The sequence below is a fragment of the Mauremys mutica genome, chromosome 11 (genome assembly GCF_020497125.1).
Source record: "Mauremys mutica isolate MM-2020 ecotype Southern chromosome 11, ASM2049712v1, whole genome shotgun sequence".
NCBI lineage: Eukaryota > Metazoa > Chordata > Testudines > Geoemydidae > Mauremys > Mauremys mutica.
The window spans coordinates 24,143,719-24,163,052 of NC_059082.1; the positions used below are offsets into that span (position 1 = coordinate 24,143,719).

General features: G+C 42.8%; 1 protein-coding gene across 2 annotated transcripts in view; it reads left to right on the forward strand.

Moving 5' to 3' along the window:
* The window catches only part of UNC13C (unc-13 homolog C), a 408,349-nt gene that overhangs the window by 218,699 nt on the left and 170,316 nt on the right, over window positions 1–19,334 (forward strand). For both annotated transcript variants that reach the window (XM_044979553.1, XM_044979552.1), the window contains one exon: window positions 16,457–16,590. In XM_044979553.1, the coding sequence (XP_044835488.1) occupies window positions 16,457–16,590 (134 nt within the window). The remainder of the gene's footprint in view (window positions 1–16,456; window positions 16,591–19,334) is intronic.

The window sequence follows — 19,334 nt, forward strand, 5'->3', positions numbered from 1 at the left end:
AGTGACAGCGAATTTGGTTCCAACTTCAGCCTTTACATTATTGCTTTAGCACAAAATTTCCAGCTGGACTCAAACCAACCTCTTAGTTTTGCACATCCAGAAAATGTTACGTTAGCCCCGACAAAAGTAGTTAATGTTTGAAAATGCAAAGCATGATTTAAGTGCTAAGTTTTATTATATGAGACAGCTGGTCTGCATGGTTGTATATTGTAGATATATTATCTAACTATCATTAAAGCTGCAAATCAGCTTCTAGTCTCCAGTTTTCACAGGGTTTATAAGCTTTTAAACATTCAGGACCTAACTGTGCAGCCCTTACTCCCATTGGTGATCTGTCAGTCCCATGAAATTTAAGGTTACCATATTTAAGTTCCCAAATAGAGGACATTGCCAGGGTGGAGAAAGGTTGAGAGAGAACTCGAGGGGGGTACAGTTCAGGGGTGCTGGCACTGCTGGGGGGGTATTTGGAGGGTGCTGGAGGTGTGTGTGTCTGTACTAAGACAGGGTATTGGGGGGTTTGCTGGAGGGGGTACCTTGGGCTTCACTCTTGAGGTGGGGGGCAATGTCACGCTCCCTGTCATGGTGGCAGAATGGCTGGCACAGGCTCAAGATGCAGCATCAGCCCATCAGTCAGCGCCTCCCTCTGGGACTCTCCCCAGGGCAGAGATCCAGGGCCTGGCCCTGTCACCCTTCCCGGTCAGCCTCCGAGGCCCCTCAGCAGGGCAGACAGCCTGGACGTGAGGCGCTTGGTGGCTCCGCTTGCCGGCTGGGCCAGGCCAGGGTGGGTGGGATCTGGCAGCTGTGGATGAAGGGGAGGGACCGACCGGGGCACAGAGACAGCTCTTTCTGAGCTGAAACGTCTGTTCCATAAAAGTCCCGGACATTTCCTCTTATTTGAAAAATCCACCCTGACGGAGGATCAAAAAAGAGGTCATGTCTGGGAAAACCTGGACATATGGTAATCTTACTATGGATGATCTCATTGACACCAATGGAACCCCTCGGATAACTGGCTGCTCACCAACTTGTTAGATGGCCTGTGATGGGACACTAGATAGGGTGGGATCTGAGTTACTACAGAGAATTCTTTCCTGTGTGTCTGGCAGGTGAGTCTTGCCCACATACTCAGGGTTTAGCTGATCACCATATTTGGGGTCAGGAAGGAAGAGGCCCTGATTGGCAGAGGCCCTGGAGGGTTTTCGCCTTCCTCTGCAGATGGGGCACGGGTCACTTGCTTGAGGATTCTCTGCACCTTGAAGTCTTTAAGCCACAAGTTGAGGACTTCAATAGCTCAGACATAGGTCAGGGGTTTGTTACAGGAGTGAGTGGGTGAGTGAGATTCTGTGGACTGCGTTGTCCCTTCTGACCTTAAAGTCTATGGGTATGAGTTTCCCACTGTACTGTTTTGGGGATGAAATTTCCCAAGCCTGGTGTCTGCTGGAGATGTGTTTTTGTGGAAAGTTTGACCACACTGTTTAAGGAATGGGTCTACAGCAAAAACAGCTGAAGTTTGAAACTTCCCATGAGCATAGTCCTTACTGGGGACTAGTTCCTAAAAATACTGAATTGGATTTACCAAAGTTATAACCATCTGAAAATTGTGAATTGATCATGCACATTAATGTTACCCCACAACAGAATGTCTACCACCTAGTGTTCTTTGTGGGGGCAGTGCAACACCATATTGCCACAATGTAGGGAAGTGCTTAAATATCACAGATTAGCCTACATTAAATAACTTTGACTATTATTATTTTACTTGTGCTGTAGCAGACATTTTGTCCAATAAAATGGTAAAGTCATTGATAAGAGAAGTTGAAAACTCAGCATTCCCGTACATCAGCCCTTTCAGAATTGTCTCATAGTATTAGTTTTGGATTTTAATATTGCTTCACATTTTGGCTGAGATTACTTTTCCAGCCTTCAGCCAGTTCCCTTAATTAAAAAAAATGTGTTTGCTTGTAAAGCATTTAGTCTTTTATTTTTTTCTTTTTGTTTTGGTGTTTGTTTATTTTATAAATATAATTTTTAAAAGCCTCCACAAACTAGCAGTCCATATGCCACGTTGTTTACACGATCCATTACATGTTTGGTCCCTTGGAAATTTGGCTAACAGCCAATATCAAAAAAAGTTCTGCATCAAATTGAACAAAAAAATTTTTACTAGGAGAGGTGTATTTTGCCACATTCGTTATGTGAAAAAATGTTGTTCTTCATTATGGTGTGCTGTCTTTCAGATTACCATGGTACAAAAGTTAATAGATTCATAAAGATTAAAACCAGAAAGAGACCATTCTGATCAGCTCACCTGATTTCTCATGTAACGCAGGCTGTACAATTTCAGCCAATAATCATGCATTAAGCCCATAACTTCTGATTGAACAACATGATTTGTGCTCCCAGATAATTTCATTTTTAAAAGCTGTTTAAAATTATGTTTTTCCAGAGAAATTACTAATCCTCCAATAAAATGTATAACTAAGCAATTAATGCTTGAGCTGGTCAAAAAAAAAAGAAAAGACAAAAAGAAAGAATGAAAAATTATAGGGGGGAGGTTTTTTGCTCAAAGTACAAATAAATTCAACAAGCTCTAGCACTATATGTGGTATTGATTGCAAGGGTGAGGTCCTTAATAAAGGGTTATATTAGTCATGGTATGTAATTTGATTTTCTTCTCCAAAACCGTGAAATCCTAGCAACTTGACGTTGATGGCAATCTTGCCATTGATTTCAGTGGAGCCAGGTTTTCACCCCTTTTCAATATGTTGCAAATAACTTTTCACAAACTCTTACTTATTCTCATTATACTATAGCTGAGCTTTTTCATGTAGTTATAGAGAGTTGTCAATAAGGCCACCATTGCATGTGCAACCTGGTAACTGTAAGTAATTGCACAGGAGTAAATGAAAAGACATATTTAAAGAATGCACCATAAATTTTAATGCCTACAGATCAGATTTATGACTCCCTTGAGGAAACATTCTAGGTACAGGCTTAAGTGTAAATCAATGGTATGTCTATAAGACTAAAGAGACTGTTGATTGAGAGAATGTTTGAGGGCCTGTGTATATAAGTTAATAATGTGTTCCTTATCTAATTAAGAAACTGAACTTGCTAGATTGTTTTGTACCTTTTTCTAGATCAGTGCTTCCGAAACTTGGGATGCCACTTGTGCAGGGAAAGCCCCTGGTGGGCCGGGCCAGTTTGTTTACCTGTCGCATCCACAGTTCAGCCGATCACGGCTCCCACTGGCCGTGGTTTGCTGCTCCGGGCCAATGGAAGCTGCTGGAAGCAGCGGCCAGTACGTCCCTTGGCCCATGCCACTTCCAGCAGCTCCCATTGGCCTCGAGCAGCAAACCACGGCCAGTGAGAGCCATGATCGGCTGGACCTGCAGACGGGGAAGGTAAGCAAACTGGCCCGGCCCCCTGGGGGCTTTCCCTGCACAAGCGGCATCCCAAGTTTGGGAAACACAGTTCTAGATAATCAGGCATAAACACTGGTGTACTATGAGATCAGACTATCTAGTTCTATTACTTCAGTGCCATGGGCGCCAACTTATATGGGCTCTTGGGGCTAAAGCCCCAGGAATATTCATAATCAGGGGCTCTGCTCCACCAATATTTGGAGCTAGGTTTTTCCCCCCCCCGAAGCTTCCCTGCCTGAATGTAAAGAGAGTGTCTCTCTCCCTTGCTTTTGCTGCCGTAGCCTAAGGCTACAGCTGCAGCATTAGCATAAGAACAATGCTAACTAACTGCTGCTGTAGAGGGGGAGGGGAGTGGAGGGGGCCTCTTCTCCCCTCCCCTGCCCCTACCTGGAGGAGACGGGAACGGGACTTCCGGCCAGGAGAGGGACATCGCTCACCTTAGCAGCTGCTGGGGCTTCCGTGAGTGTTTGACCCTATGATTTTTTTTATTATGTTTGAGTGTTTGACCCTATGATTCCCCCCCAGCCCCAGCCCCAGCTCCAGCCCCCACTCCTACCCCCGGTGAGGCGCAGCAGGCTGCACAGGGGAGGCAGGAAGCCACATGTGAAGGCAATGCCCCCTCCCCCAGCACCCACCAACCCACCCGCCACAGGAGGGATGGGAGAGGGAGGCTTCCTAGACCTGAGCAGCTGGGGCTTGGATGAATTTTATGACACCCTGCTCCCCCGCCCCATAGCCAGCCACCACCCTGCCTACCCCACTTCTGCCCCATGCTGGGCAAGGGGCAGCCCCATCACCCATCCACAGTGAAGTTATGGTGAGGGGCAGCATGGAAGGCCACCTGTGATGGCAACCCCCCCCGCCCCCGCCGCCCGCCAGTACCCATCATAGGGGAGGGGAGTGAGCTTTCTGGACCTGAGGGGCCCTAGGAGCATGTGCAGTGTCTGTGGTGCAGAGTGAGTGTGCTGTGGGGGGTAGGGGGGCAGAGGAGGGGTCCCTCCCCTGGAGCTTGCTGCTGCCAGTGGTGGTGATGGGGAGTCCTCTCTGGCCCTAGCCCTGGGGCAGCCTGTCTGCACCCCAAGTTTCTCATCCTCAGCCCTGCCTCACCCCAAAGCCTGCACCTCCAGCACCGAGCACGCTCCTGCACTGTGAACCCCTCATCCCCAGCCCCACCCCAGAACCCTCACCTAAGGGGAAAAACATGCAACTTAAATTTGGTGGTCAGTTTGGAGTATCATTGTATTTAGCACAATATTTGATTATTTTACACCCTTCAAAGTATGTAACTGGTCATATACAGGTGTTTTCTCTGAATATGTCTGTGTGCCTCAGTTTCCCCAATGCATTTCTTAAGGCTCTAGATGGTGGGATAAGGGGGTGTGATTGTTGTAAAGCCCTAGAGGGCCAGTGTGATGCTGTCTGCACAGAGAATGGCCGACACCCTGTCTCCAGGCAACTGATGGCCTGGGCCACTCTCCTGCAAGGTGCCAACTGAAGGTGTTTGGAGTATCATTGTATTTAGCACAATATTTGATTATTTTACACCCTTCAAAGTATGTAACTGGTCGTATACAGGTGTTTTCTCTGAATACTGTCTGTGTGCCTCAGTTTCCCCAATGCATTTCTTAAGGCTCTAGATGGTGGGATAAGGGGGTGTGATTGTTGTAAAGCCCTAGAGGGCCAGTGTGATGCCGTCTGCACAGAGAATGGCTGCAACCCTGCCTCCAGGCAACTGATGGCCTGGGCCACCCCCCTGCAAGGTGCCAACTGAAGGTGTTGGAGAACAAAGAGATCAGGTGGCCTCCTAATGCCTGGAAAAGAGACAAAGGCCAGAGGAGGGAGTGTCAGTGCCTGTGCAGACTTCCAGGAAGCGCATGGTGTGGAAGGGGATGCTGGGATGCTTTGGAACAACTCCATACAAAGCCAGTCAGGACTCTGGGGGAGCCTCCTCTCTGAGCATACTGTCTCCAGAGCAAGAAGCTTACACCTTCCTGGGTCTGACCTCGGAGCATTCAGCATGCCCTTCCACACCATGCACTTTCCGCAGCGAGTCTGCCCAGGCAGGTCCTGGGGCAACCAGAGGTCCCTGCACCCCAACTCCGCAGTCAGATGTGACTCTCAGCCAGACAGTAAAACAGAAGGTTTATTAGATGACAGGGATACAGTCTAAAACAGAGCTTGTAGGTACAGAAAACAGGACCCCTCAGTGCAGGTCCATCTTGCGGGGCGGGGAGCCCAGACCCAAGTTCTGGGCCTCTCCCGATTTCCCCAGCCAGCTCCAAACTGACACTCCCTCATCTGTCCTTTGTGTCTCTTCCGGACAAGGAGGCCACCTGATCTCTTTGTCCCCAACACCGTCAGTTGGCACTTTGCAGGGGAAACTGAGGCACCCACACAGTATTCAGAGAAAACATTAAGAACATTCCCATTTTGTCACAACAGGTGCAACAAAATTTAATACCGTATATTGAAGCAGGCAAGTGCTGTTTCTGACTTTCCACTTTTAATTGACCCTTGTAATCTTGTGGTGCTGACGCATTGTAGCTTCATTTTATATCAGCTTACAGGGTGAGAGCGGGGGGGGGGGGACCACCATTTTGGGCCCCACCAAAAATTAGACGAACCTGCCGCCTATGTTCAGTGCATCTGTGTTGTATCGTACTGGAGTTATATGATGATGATATAAAACTTCTGAATGAGTAAGGAGAAAATGACTTTGAAATCCAACTTTCATACTAATATACTAAAACCGTAGTCAATCAAATTGCACCCACAAGATTATATAATATAGTACAGGGGTTTCCAAACTCTTTCATTTTGTAATTCATCTTGATAGACATTTTCATCTCATGGGCCACCTTACATCTCATTGACAATTGTGATGATCACCGCCTTCCCATTTGTTATTTCATATCCCTGTGACAGCTTAAGCATTAGCTTAAATGTAATATAAGAAAATTCATTTGTGTAATTCATCTCTCTGTGCTTACAAAATTTACAAAAGCTCTGCAGACCACCAGAGGTTAATGAACCTCAGTTTATGAACCACTGATATAGACAAATGAGTAGCAAAGAATCCTGTGGCACCTTATAGACTAACAGACGTTTTGCAGCATGAGCTTTCGTGGGTGAATACCCACTTCTTCGGATGCAAGTGGTGGAAATTTCCTGGGGCAGGTATATATAAGCAAGCAAGAAGCAAGCTAGAGATAATGAGGTTAGATCAATCAGGGTGGATGAGGCCCTGTTCTAGCAGTTGAGGTGTGAAAACCAAGGGAGGAGAAACTGGTTCTGTAATTGGCAAGCCATTCACAGTCTTTGTTTAGTCCTGAGCTGATGGTGTCAAATTTGCAGATGAACTGGAGCTCAGCAGTTTCTCTTTGAAGTCTGGTCCTAAAGTTTTTTTGCTGTAGGATGGCCACCTTAAGATCTGCTATTGTGTGGCCAGGGAGGTTGAAGTGTTCTCCTACAGGTTTTTGTATATTGCCATTCCTAATGTCTGATTTGTGTCCATTTATCCTTTTCCTTAGAGACTGTCCAGTTTGGCCGATGTACATAGCAGAGGGGCATTGCTGGCATATGATGGCATATATTACATTGGTGGAAGTGCAGGTGAATGAACCGGTGATGTTGTGGCTGATCTGGTTTGGTCCTGTGATGGTGTTGCTGGTGTAGATATGTGGGCAGAGTTGGCATCGAGGTTTGTTGCATGGATTGGTTCCTGAGCTAGAGTTACTATGGTGCGGTGTGCAGTTGCTGGTGAGAATATGCTTCAGGTTGGCAGGTTGTCTGTGGGCGAGAACTGGTCTGCCACCCAAGGCCTGTGAAAGTGTGGGATCATTGTCCAGGATGGGTTGTAGATCCCTGATGATGCGTTGTAGGGGTTTTCGCTAGGGACTGTATGTGATGGCCAGTGGAGTCCTGTTGGTTTCTTTCTTGGGTTTGTCTTCCAGTAGGAGGCTTCTGGGTACACGTCTGGCTCTGTTGATCTGTTTCCTTATTTCCTCGTGTGGGTACTGTAGTCTTGAGAATGCTTGGTGGAGATTTTCTAGGTGTTGGTCTCTGTCTGCGGGGTTAGAGCAGATACAGTTGTACCTCAGTGCTTGGCTGTAGACAATGGATCTTGTGGTGTGTCCGGGATGGAAGCTGGAGGCATGAAGGTAGGCATAGCGGTCGGTAGGTTTTCGGTATAGGGTGGTTTTGATGTGACCATCACTTATTTGCACCGTGGTGTCTAGGAAGTGGACCTCCCGTGTAGATTGGTCCAGGCTGAGGTTGATGGAGGGGTGGAAGCTGTTGAAATCGTGGTGGAATTTTTCCAGTCGCTCCTTCCCATGGGTCCAGATGATGAAGATGTCATCAATATAGCGTAGGTAGAGAAGGGGCGTGAGTGGACGAGAGCTGAGGAAGCGTTGTTCCAGGTCGGCCATAAAAATATTGGCATATTGTGGGGCCATGCGGGTGCCCCTAGCGGTGCCAATGATCTGGAGATATATATTGTCATCAAATTTGAAATAGTTGTCTGTGAGGATAAAGCCACAGAGCTCAGCAACCAGTTGTGCTGTGGCATCATCAGGGATACTGTTCCTGACAGCTTGTATTCCATCTGTGTGTGGGATGTTTGTGTAGAGAGCCTCTACATCCATGGTGGCTAGGATGGTGTTTTCTGGAAGGTCACCAATGCATTGTAGTTTCCTCAGGAAATCAGTGGTGTCACGGAGATAGCTGGGATTGCTGGTGGCATAGGGTCTGAGTAGAGAGTCCATATATCCAGACAGTCCTTCAGTGCGAGTGCCAATGCCCGAGATGATGGGACGTCCAGGATTTCCGGGTTTGTGGATCTTGGGTAGTAGATAGAATAACCCTGGTCGGGGCTCTAAGGGTATGTTGATTTGTTCCAGTGTTAGTGTAGGGAGTGTCCTGAGTAGATGGTGCAGTTTCTTAGTGTATTCCTCAGTGGGATCTGAGGGAAGTGGCCTATAGAATTTGGTATTGGAGAGTTGTCTGGCGGCCTCCTTTTGGTAGTCAGACCTGTTCATGATGACAACAGCACCTCCTTTATCAGCCTCTTTGATTATAATGTCAGGATGGTTTCTGAGGCTGTGGATGGCATTGCGTTCTGCACGACTTAGGTTGTGAGGCAAGCGATGTTGTTTTTCCACAATTTCTGCCTGTGCACGTCGGCGGAAGCATTCAATGTATAGGTCCAGACTGTCATTTCGACCCTCAGGAGGAGTCCATGTGGAGTTCTTCTTCTTGTGCTGTTGGTGGGAGGGTAACTGTGTATCCGTGCGCTGTTCAGTGTTGTCCTGAAAGAATTCTTTGAGTCGGAGATGGCGAAAGTAGGCTTCCAGATCACCGCAGAACTATATCATATTGGTGGGGGTGGCAGGGCAGAAAGAGAGTCCCCGAGATAGGACAGACTGTTCTTCTGGGCTGAGTGTGTGGTTGGATAGATTGACGATATTGCTGGGTGGGTTAGGGGTACCACGGTTGTGGCCCCATGTGGCAGGTAGGAGTTTAGACAGCTTACAGTCCTTTTTCCTTTTTAGAGAGGTGAAGTGGGTAATGTAGATCTCCTGTCTTATTTTAGTGAAGTCCGTTTGTATGGAAGTTTGGTTATTGATGAGAGTCTCCAGGTTGGAGAGCTCTTTTTTGATGTTTTCCTGTTTGCTGTATAGGATGCTGATCAGGTTGTTCCTCAGTTTCTTCGATAGAGTATGGCATAATCTCTCACTGTGGTCTGTATAGTATGTAGATAGTAGTGGATTTTTTACCTTTAGTCCATTAGGTATGATGTCCATCCGTTTGCATTTGGAAAGGAAGATGATATCTGTCTGTATTTGTGCAAGTTTCTTCATGAGGTTGATGAGGCCATCCACAGCCTCAGAAACCATCCTGACATTATAATCAAAGAGGCTGATAAAGGAGGTGCTGTTGTCATCATGAACAGGTCTGACTACCAAAAGGAGGCCGCCAGACAACTCTCCAATACTAAATTTTACAGGCTACTTCCCTCAGATCCCACTGAGGAATACACTAAGAAACTGCACCATCTACTCAGGACACTCCCTACACTAACACCAGAACTAATCAACATACCCTTAGAGCCCCGACCAGGGTTATTCTATCTACTACCCAAGATCCACAAACCCGGAAATCCTGGACGCCCCATCATCTCGGGCATTGGAACTCTCACTGAAGGACTGTCTGGATATGTAGACTCTCTACTCAGACCCTATGCTACCAGCACTCCCAGCTATCTCCGTGACACCACTGATTTCCTGAGAAAACTACAATGCATTGGTGACCTTCCAGAAAACACCATCCTGGCCACCATGGATGTAGAGGCTCTCTACACAAACATCCCACATACTGATGGAATACAAGCTGTCAGGAACAGTATCCCTGATGATGCCACAGCACACCTGGTTGCTGAGCTCTGTGGCTTTATCCTCACACACAACTATTTCAAATTTGCTGACAATATATATCTCCAGATCAGTGGCACCGCTATGGGCACCCGTATGGCCCCACAATATGCCAATATTTTTATGGCCGACCTGGAACAACGCTTCCTCAGCTCCCATCTACTCACGCCCCTTCTCTACCTACGCTACATCGATGACATCTTCATCATCTGGACCCATGGGAAGGAGACTCTGGAAATATTCCACCACGATTTCAACAGCTTCCACCCCTCCATCAACCTCAGCCTGGACCAATCTACACGGGAGGTCCACTTCCTAGACACCACGGTGCAAATAAGTGATGGTCACATCAACACCACCCTATACCGAAAACCTACCGACCGCTATGCCTACCTTCATGCCTCCAGCTTCCATCCCGGACACACCACAAGATCCATTGTCTACAGCCAAGCACTGAGGTACAACTGTATCTGCTCTAACCCCGCAGACAGAGACCAACACCTAGAAAATCTCCACCAAGCATTCTCAAGACTACAGTACCCACACGAGGAAATAAGGAAACAGATCAACAGAGCCAGAGGTGTACCCAGAAGCCTCCTACTGGAAGACAAACCCAAGAAAGAAACCAACAGGACTCCACTGGCCATCACATACAGTCCCCAGCTAAAACCCCTACAACGCATCATCAGGGATCTACAACCCATCCTGGACAATGATCCCACACTTTCACAGGCCTTGGGTGGCAGACCAGTTCTCGCCCACAGACAACCTGCCAACCTGAAGCATATTCTCACCAGCAACTGCACACCGCACCATAGTAACTCTAGCTCAGGAACCAATCCATGCAACAAACCTCGATGCCAACTCTGCCCACATATCTACACCAGCAACACCATCACAGGACCAAACCAGATCAGCCACAACATCACCGGTTCATTCACCTGCACTTCCACCAATGTAATATATGCCATCATATGCCAGCAATGCCCCTCTGCTATGTACATCGGCCAAACTGGACAGTCTCTAAGGAAAAGGATAAATGGACACAAATCAGACATTAGGAATGGCAATATACAAAAACCTGTAGGAGAACACTTCAACCTCCCTGGCCACACAATAGCAGATCTTAAGGTGGCCATCCTACAGCAAAAAAACTTTAGGACCAGACTTCAAAGAGAAACTGCTGAGCTCCAGTTCATCTGCAAATTTGACACCATCAGCTCAGGACTAAACAAAGACTGTGAATGGCTTGCCAATTACAGAACCAGTTTCTCCTCCCTTGGTTTTCACACCTCAACTGCTAGAACAGGGCCTCATCCACCCTGATTGATCTAACCTCATTATCTCTAGCTTGCTTCTTGCTTGCTTATATATACCTGCCCCAGGAAATTTCCACCACTTGCATCCGAAGAAGTGGGTATTCACCCACGAAAGCTCATGCTGCAAAACGTCTGTTAGTCTATAAGGTGCCACAGGATTCTTTGCTGCTTCTACAGAACCAGACTAACACGGCTACCCCTCTGATACTAGACAAATGAGTGGGATTTATTAACAATTTATGATGGAAATCATTATTAGGTTGCTTTCACTGTCACAAATTTGGACTAATGCAGAAACTGGATTCTAATTACAAACCTAACATCATCTGAGTGCAACAGAAGTTAGTGAAAAGGCAATCGTGTGGTTCAAATTAGCATTTTATAGTGCTGATAATATTGAATTCCTGACGGAAGCTTAATTTCAGATGTGATGTTATAAACTAAGATCCAGGGTTCACTTCTAGTTGGGGCCCATATCTGCTTTTAACATTTTATATTAAGGATAATTCTAAAACTGCAGCACACTCCACTTCTTCAACATTCAGCAGAGTCACGACAGGGTATCAGCACAAGTTATAGTGCAGCACCTAATCCCATAATTTTATGCCTCAGTAGTGAGAAATCTGCTGCTCTTTGTTGTATTTGGGCTCTGACACTACATGCCTTTTAGGGATTCTACCATTCTGCCTTGGATGAGTGGATTATTGAGCATTTGATGGAGTGGCCTGTGTAACATCTTTTTATGACACTTCCCCCTCCTACTTATATCTATACTACCTTGGCACTTCAAAGATACCATTATTGATGGTGGTGTTATTCATTAATATCTTGTTGTTTCCTTATGGCTGGTGCAAAAGAAAGCAGCTTTTGTTAATTGACAGACTTTTATTATGGGATTGGGATCAGCACCCAAAAAAGATTTCCCTTATTGCTTAGCGCCTTAGTAATCTCTGATTTAAACTTATTCAGTAAATAATGTATCCTCCAAAATGAAAGGAAGGCAATGTTAGAAAACTGTTCATTTAAAACGGTCACTAAACTGTAAACAATGTATCTATGGACCGGTGATGTTGTCATCTTGATTTATTTCAGGATTTATGTTTCTTTCAAACTTGTTAAGAGAAAAAGTTGGATCTTAATAACAACGCCGTTCTCTAAAACATTAGACACTGTCTCATATATTACTTCAGCATCTCAATGATATTATAAATGCAAATGCTGCACAGTTTCCTAACTGATGTTGGGTACACCTGATATTAGATTTACATTTTCCCCAAGGGAGCTTCTCTTTTGTGTATGCAGTTTGCATCTCCAAAAGGAGATTTGTGAGAATGTTACAGCAACTTTATTTTTAATCCAGCCATTTAGATTTCCCTTTACCAGTTAGTCGATCATACTGTTTGCCCATGTTTATACTCTAGTAATTACCTTTTGCATGTTAATTACGTAAACTCTATTTCTGCTTATGTACAAATTAAATCTAATCTTGACGTTATAAAAGGTATCTTCCACAACTACTAGTCCATTAGTGTATTATACAAGCATGTCTACTTGTTGTTGTTTTTCTAAAAAGGAAAAATGCATGTTATTGGGAACTAAATAGATATGGAGATACTGCACCAGTCCTAGCTGTGTCATGACAATAGCAAAATTGCGGCAGACAAATGTCTTCTAAGAGCACATAGAAGGAAAAACATTACTTGTCTTCCCACTTAATGACAGGGTGTACTTCTTGACTGTTAATGACAGGCTAATGTTAAGCTTATGTCACCAGAACACAGGCTTCAGGAGAACAGCATAGAAATTAAGCAAGGACATCGTTGATATGGTACTTTAATTCCCAACAGCAGCATTAAATCATAGTATCATTTTTCTCCTTTAAAAATGTTTTTTACAATCTCTGACAAGTGTTTGTTAAATAAGAGTGTCAGTAAGTCATACAAAGCTGGATATTTTGCTATGTAAATATGACCTAAATGGTTTTGTTGTTTTTGGTTTATCCAGCATTTATTTAAATGGTATGTTCTTACCAGATTGTAGCATATGGAGTAGTAATTGTTTGGTCCTTTGCTTTATAGATGTTTTACTTCAGTATATGGGAATTTCCAGGCACTAACATAAGAATGTAATTAAATACATTTTAAATGTCTAAAAGTAATATTTAATTTAAATGTTCAATCTATTTCTGTGCCAGAGAAGCCCATGGAAAACAGCCTTTATGCTATTTCTACTTTACAGAGATAAGAAATTTTTTACGTATTGGGGCGTAGAATTTTCACATCTGTGCCAAAGGATTGTTTCAGCTACATGTTGTAGTGAATTGTTTATCCGAAATATTGTTGTTGAAATGTGTTAATGGACTGTCCCTATTAAATGTGAAATGGCTCTGATTTGCAAAACTGCATTTCATTTAGTTTGGGTAAAAGATATGATACCATTGTGGAAGAATGGTGCTAAAAATAAATCTCTACTTTTGAAAATGCAGGGTACTGTAGTGAAGGTGTAATCTACGTGAGGTGAAAGACTTTGTTGTTGAAACTTAATGCTCAAATACTCCTGTCTCTTTTTAAAAGTCCCTCTGTTTGCAGGACAATTGCAGGTTGTCAGTGATATAAGTCACACCACCCATTGTAAATTTTACTGAGCATTTCCTTTAATTCAATCATATTAGACTTAGAAGCTGTAACATTTGGAATTCAGCTGGGTATACAACAAGGTGATTAATGATACTTTTCTAATGTACTTCATGATGGCCACCAAAAAATAATTATAATTGCACATTGTTAAAATTCCGTTTCTGTCTTTCCCAACTCTAAATTAATAGATAAACTTTTAGGGTAAGCTAACAGTGAATTAATTTATTATGAGAATAATGTAGGTGTGTTTGAAGAGATGCAATGTCTATTTCCTGTCATCATGTTTGGTTAAAAAATAAAAGGTACAAAGTATGTACATTTAAACATTCAAAAAAACATTATTTTCTCTGACGCATTAACTGTGTCTCTATCTTTATATATGAGTTTGGTGAGACCTTGTTATGGATTGAGTTATCACTTCTTTGAGATTTATAGGTGTGAATTCTTAGTCTTCAGTTAACATAACTGTAAGGATAAGGCCTAGCCTAAGGGGGGTTGTGAACCTGTCTAGGAGTTTGGTCTGAGTAGACAAAGAGATTTTTCTGAGTATTGTTTTAGGTAAGTTGCAAGAGGAGGGAGGGATAGCTCAGTGGTTTGAGCCTTGGCCTGCTAAACCCAAGGTTGTGAATTCAATCCTTGAGGGAGTCATTTAGGGATCCGGGGCAAAAATCTGTCTGGGGATTGGTTCCCCTTTGAGCAGGGGGTTGAACTAGATGACCTCCTCAGGTCCCTTCCAACCCTGATATTCTATGAAAAGGATGCAGAACACCCAGAGACTGAGAACATGGAGAGAGGTAAAAAGCAAGGAAACCAAGCAATATATATGTGTGTGCACACACACCAGCAAATGAAAGAAGGTATCCCTACTACCAGCTGTAGTTATCCAGGCAGGACCATTACAAGTAGCTCTTTATAATATGACCATTGAACCTGCTCAGAATTATTATGTCTCACTTAGGGGTTAATTTGAAAGGTACTGTGCCATCACAGATAATGGAGATTTTCAAAGTACAGACATTACTTCATGCACCAGCTCTTTACCTTTCTCATAGCTTTGCAACTTTCTGTGACTTGGTTCTATTCAACAAATTTATTTATTAAGTGTGACCTCTCTGTTGTACAGATCTGTCATAGGTTGTTTCTCCAATTTGAACATTAGAGTACAAATGTGGAGACCTGCATCCTTCTAAGCTTAAATCCTAGCTTAGATCTGGTAACATTGCCACCAGCCAGAATTTAGTGTCTGGCACACTCTCTGTTCCCCCAAACCTTTCCCGGGGGGAACCCAGATCCAAACTCCTGGGATCTTAACACAAAGGGAAATAAACCATTCCCCCTCCCAGACTTTTCCTTCCTTGATCATTAGGGAAAACTACTTTGATTCAAACTCCTTGAATCTAAAACAAAGAGGGATTCACCTTCCCCCCTCTTCTTTACCCCTCCCTCATCCCTGGTGAGTCAGACTAATCCCCTGAGGTCTTAAACAAGGGGAAAAAAATCAATCAGGTTCTTAAAAGAAAAGCTTTTAATTAAAGAAAAAAAGAAAAGGTAAAATTTAGCTCTGTAAAATCCGGATGGACGTTTACAGGGTACCGCTTATGAAACTAGAGAGCTAGCATCAGTACAAATACAGCAAACAGAGGTAAAACCCTTCCAGCAAAATATACATTTGCAATGAAGAAAACAACAAAAGACTAATCCGCCTTTTAGCTAATACTTACTATATGGTACATGAGAAACTGTTTTAGAAAGAGTGGAGAGCCGGGATGTACGTCTGGTCCCTCTTAGATTCAAGAGAGAACACCCCCCAAAGAACACAAACAAAGACTTCCCTCCACAGAGATTTGAAATTATCTTGTCCCTTGATTGGTCCTCTGGTCCAGTGTCCATCAGGTTCACTGAGCTTGTTAACTCTTTACAGGTAAAAGAGACATTAACCCTTAACTATCTGTTTATGACAAGGTCGGTGTCTGAAAAGCCAAGAGCTGAGGTGTTCCATTGTTTGGGAGACTAGATTAAAATTTGCTAAATCCAGACTACAGAGATGAAGTTTTTTTCTGAAAGTGTAACTGAGTGAGGCAAAAAGGACAGCATCCTCAGTGAAAGTTATTTCAGCAATAAAATCCTGATAGATACTTCCAGCTAGACAGTAGTGGTCAAAATATGGGCTTATGATGAGGGGACCTATAAAGGGACTTTATTATTTGCTGGATTTGTTATTCATAAAAAAGGATTATTTCATTTTTAAAAAGATATATAAATTTCTTGGTTTTTTTTAAATTGTATTTTATGTGAATCTATTTTAGTGCAAAAAATTCAGAATCTTAAAACAAGAAATGGTCCACCTTGCTGCTTCAGGTTATCTGATATAACACTTACTCTGTATGTGAGTATTTGCATATAGGCTGTGATTCAGTAAAACACTAAATGCATTTTAATCCATTCCTATTCAACAAAGGAATTAAGAAGGTGTTTGAATTCATGGGATTTGGGCACATGCTTAAAGTAAAACACATGCTGGTGTTCTTTCCTGAATTGGGGGCAGAGTACTATATGTCATCTTCTCTCTCTCTCTAGCAATGATGAATAATTGAAACTGCACAATTTAGATATTTTCCCTGCATTTTGTTAAATCTTGTTAACAGGGTAAGAAGCAGGAAGTTCCTCGGGAAGAACAGGGACCAACCACTAAGAATTTGGACTTTTGGGCCCAGCTCATTACTCTGATGGTTACCATCATTGATGAGGATAAAACCGCATACACACCTGTCTTGAACCAGTAAGTACCCTCCTTTGGAGATTTGTATGAAAAATCAGGGATTTAATGAAAGGAAATGCACTGGACTTCAGCATTTTCAGTTTTGATGTGATTAATTTGATTAAGTGGCAAAACCTGAAAGACAGTAGCTTCAAACTGCACTTGGTACACTTTTTAAAAAAACTGCTCTCTTTCCTCAAAAGCAGAATGTAAAAACAGTGAAGAAAATGACAACTAATCTCCTCCTCCTCAGCTCAAAAATAGAAATGGATAGAAATAGACATGAGCTGAGGCCTTAAGGATATTCCCAAACCAAAAACCCTTGCATCAAAAACATCTTAAATTTCTGATCCTGCCAGCTGAGATGGACTGTCATGGCCGCGTGGAGCCCCCCTGTAATTGTCAAGGCCCTGCCTCCGTGGATCTGATTGTAGAATCAGGGAGAAACCAGGGTATTTACCTGTCGCTTCATTTCTAAACCCCAAGCTTTCCAGTAGTGTGTTCTTATGTGTCTGACAGTGGTGAGTAATAGGAATTTCATTTTTCTCAAACATTTTTCTCCACAATTTTTGAGAGTACTAATTTTACATATTTTCTGGGGGGCAAGAAAGCACTTTGAATAGCACCAGTCAACTGTGTGATTGATGAGACATGACTTGATTGCCTCAATAGTGCCCTTGATTCACAGTGGAATTCCCCTGGGCTTCAGTGGGGGTCTGTGCAGTTTGTAGCCTCTAATGTGATTTAAGAGAAACACGCTCTTTAAGTGAATGCAAATCAGAAGAAAAACATGTTGTTCAATATTTAAATAGTAAATGTTCTTTTTCTGTTAGGTTCCAGACTAATTTAATACTTGTTTAACTAACTAACTAACTAACAAGTAAATAGAGGATTCTTCCAGGTCTGTAAAGCTAATGTCATGCGCAGTACCTCATATAGCAGTAGCTGTCAGCAAAAGGAAATGGATGTTTTAATGAAAACGATCAGTGGACCCAAACCAAAACTCTGGATTGAAATATACCTGAGTTTTGGGAAATCAAGATCTATATCCAAACCTTGAATCTCTGGCCCATCTCTAAATAAGAGCTTTCTACTCGATTTGCAATTTACAGTATATATGGTGAGAGAATTCATCTAAGAATTCTGTTCTACAGTACAGAACTATCAGAAGACCCACTTCTTGTAGCACTTTTAAGTATTTGATGCTGCGTAAAACTTTATGAGGCATTATTCGGCTAGTTTCTAGCAATTAATACAGAACCTACTTTCTGTTCTCTGCATGTTCAATCTGGTATGAAATGTTCTTCTCTGGCTGACTCTGCACTAGTGAATGAAGAATATCTGTTTAGTCCTTTGCAATACTAGTATCTAATTGAGAGCCAGGATCCCAGTTAAAAAAAAACCTATGTGGATAGGAATCTTGTGCTTAGCGCCACACCAAATATACAAAAGAGATGGGCCCTGGGGTCATACAATTTAAATAGAAAGACCAATTGGTATTCAGTTTTTTAACTTTTGAAATGAAATTATACAATATTTCTTTGTTTGGATTAATGTTTTATGGAAGAAGTGACATGATTAAAAAGTAGGCTGTAAAATGTAATTGATATTTGCTAGATAATGTTGTAGAGCCACTTAACAGTGCCAGAGAAACTTACTGGATATACTTTCCATACTTTTTTCTGAGGGAAATTTCCAGGCTAATCTTATGAGAGACTAAGGAGCTGAATGCTTGTAGCTTAAAAGCTCTGTTGTGCTTCCCAAGAAGCAGCTTTAATAGTCAGGCACTGGGTTTGCCAACTGAGACTCCAAAGGGATATCTCTAACTGTTAGGAAAGGATTGGAATTTCTGATCTAATTTATGATTTCAATTATGGGTATAGTTATCATTAATAGTTAATACATGTTTATTTTGATATTCCTGTATTTACTTAAGTTCTGGCTCTTATAGTAATACCTCTGCCTGTTGTTTTGTTTCAATTTGGGTTCTGTTTTCATTTTCTAGATTTGAATATTTATATGTAGCCCTATATTCGTGTTAAACACTATGAAAACAGTGTAGCTTTTTATGTTTTCCCTTTACTTGTGGATCTGCTTTCTTCAAAACAATGGAGGGAAGAGCGTATAAAGTGGCTGCATTTAAAAACTCACAATTGACTATTATAAGAGGGATCCGGACAGTTGACCTGTAAACCTGAGACATTTAAACATTCAAAATAAGTGTTAAGTGAATAAGTGGTGACAGTGAAACCTAATTTATTCTTTTCTCTATTGACAAGTTCCACCAAATAGCTTTGTACGAGTTAGGGATTAAAAACTGTCATGCAGGCGAGGAAGATGAGTTTGGCAGCAGGGTTTTGGATGAACTGAAATTTTATAGTATTTCTGTGAAAGTGACAGAGAAATTGGCAAAATGATGGCCCAAGAGACAGAAATAATTGTAACAAGAGGAAACAAAATGAATCATATAGCACTGTCATGGAGGTCTACTTGGCTCCCTGAGACAAGTGAAAATACATGACTGCTACATGAAACACTAAAATGCCTAAAGTAATATACAGTATGTTATGTGGTCAAATTGTCCCTGTTGAAAAATGTATTGCTGTCTAGGGGCCAAATTCTCTAGTCCTTACTTGAAGCAAACTCTTTCTTTCTTCAGTAGCTTAGAGGTAAATAAATAAACTTTTCATCAATAAAGACCGCAGAAGTTGATCCTGGGTTATTATTTTTCATTGGTGGTGTTTGGTTATGCAGAGTGGAAGCCA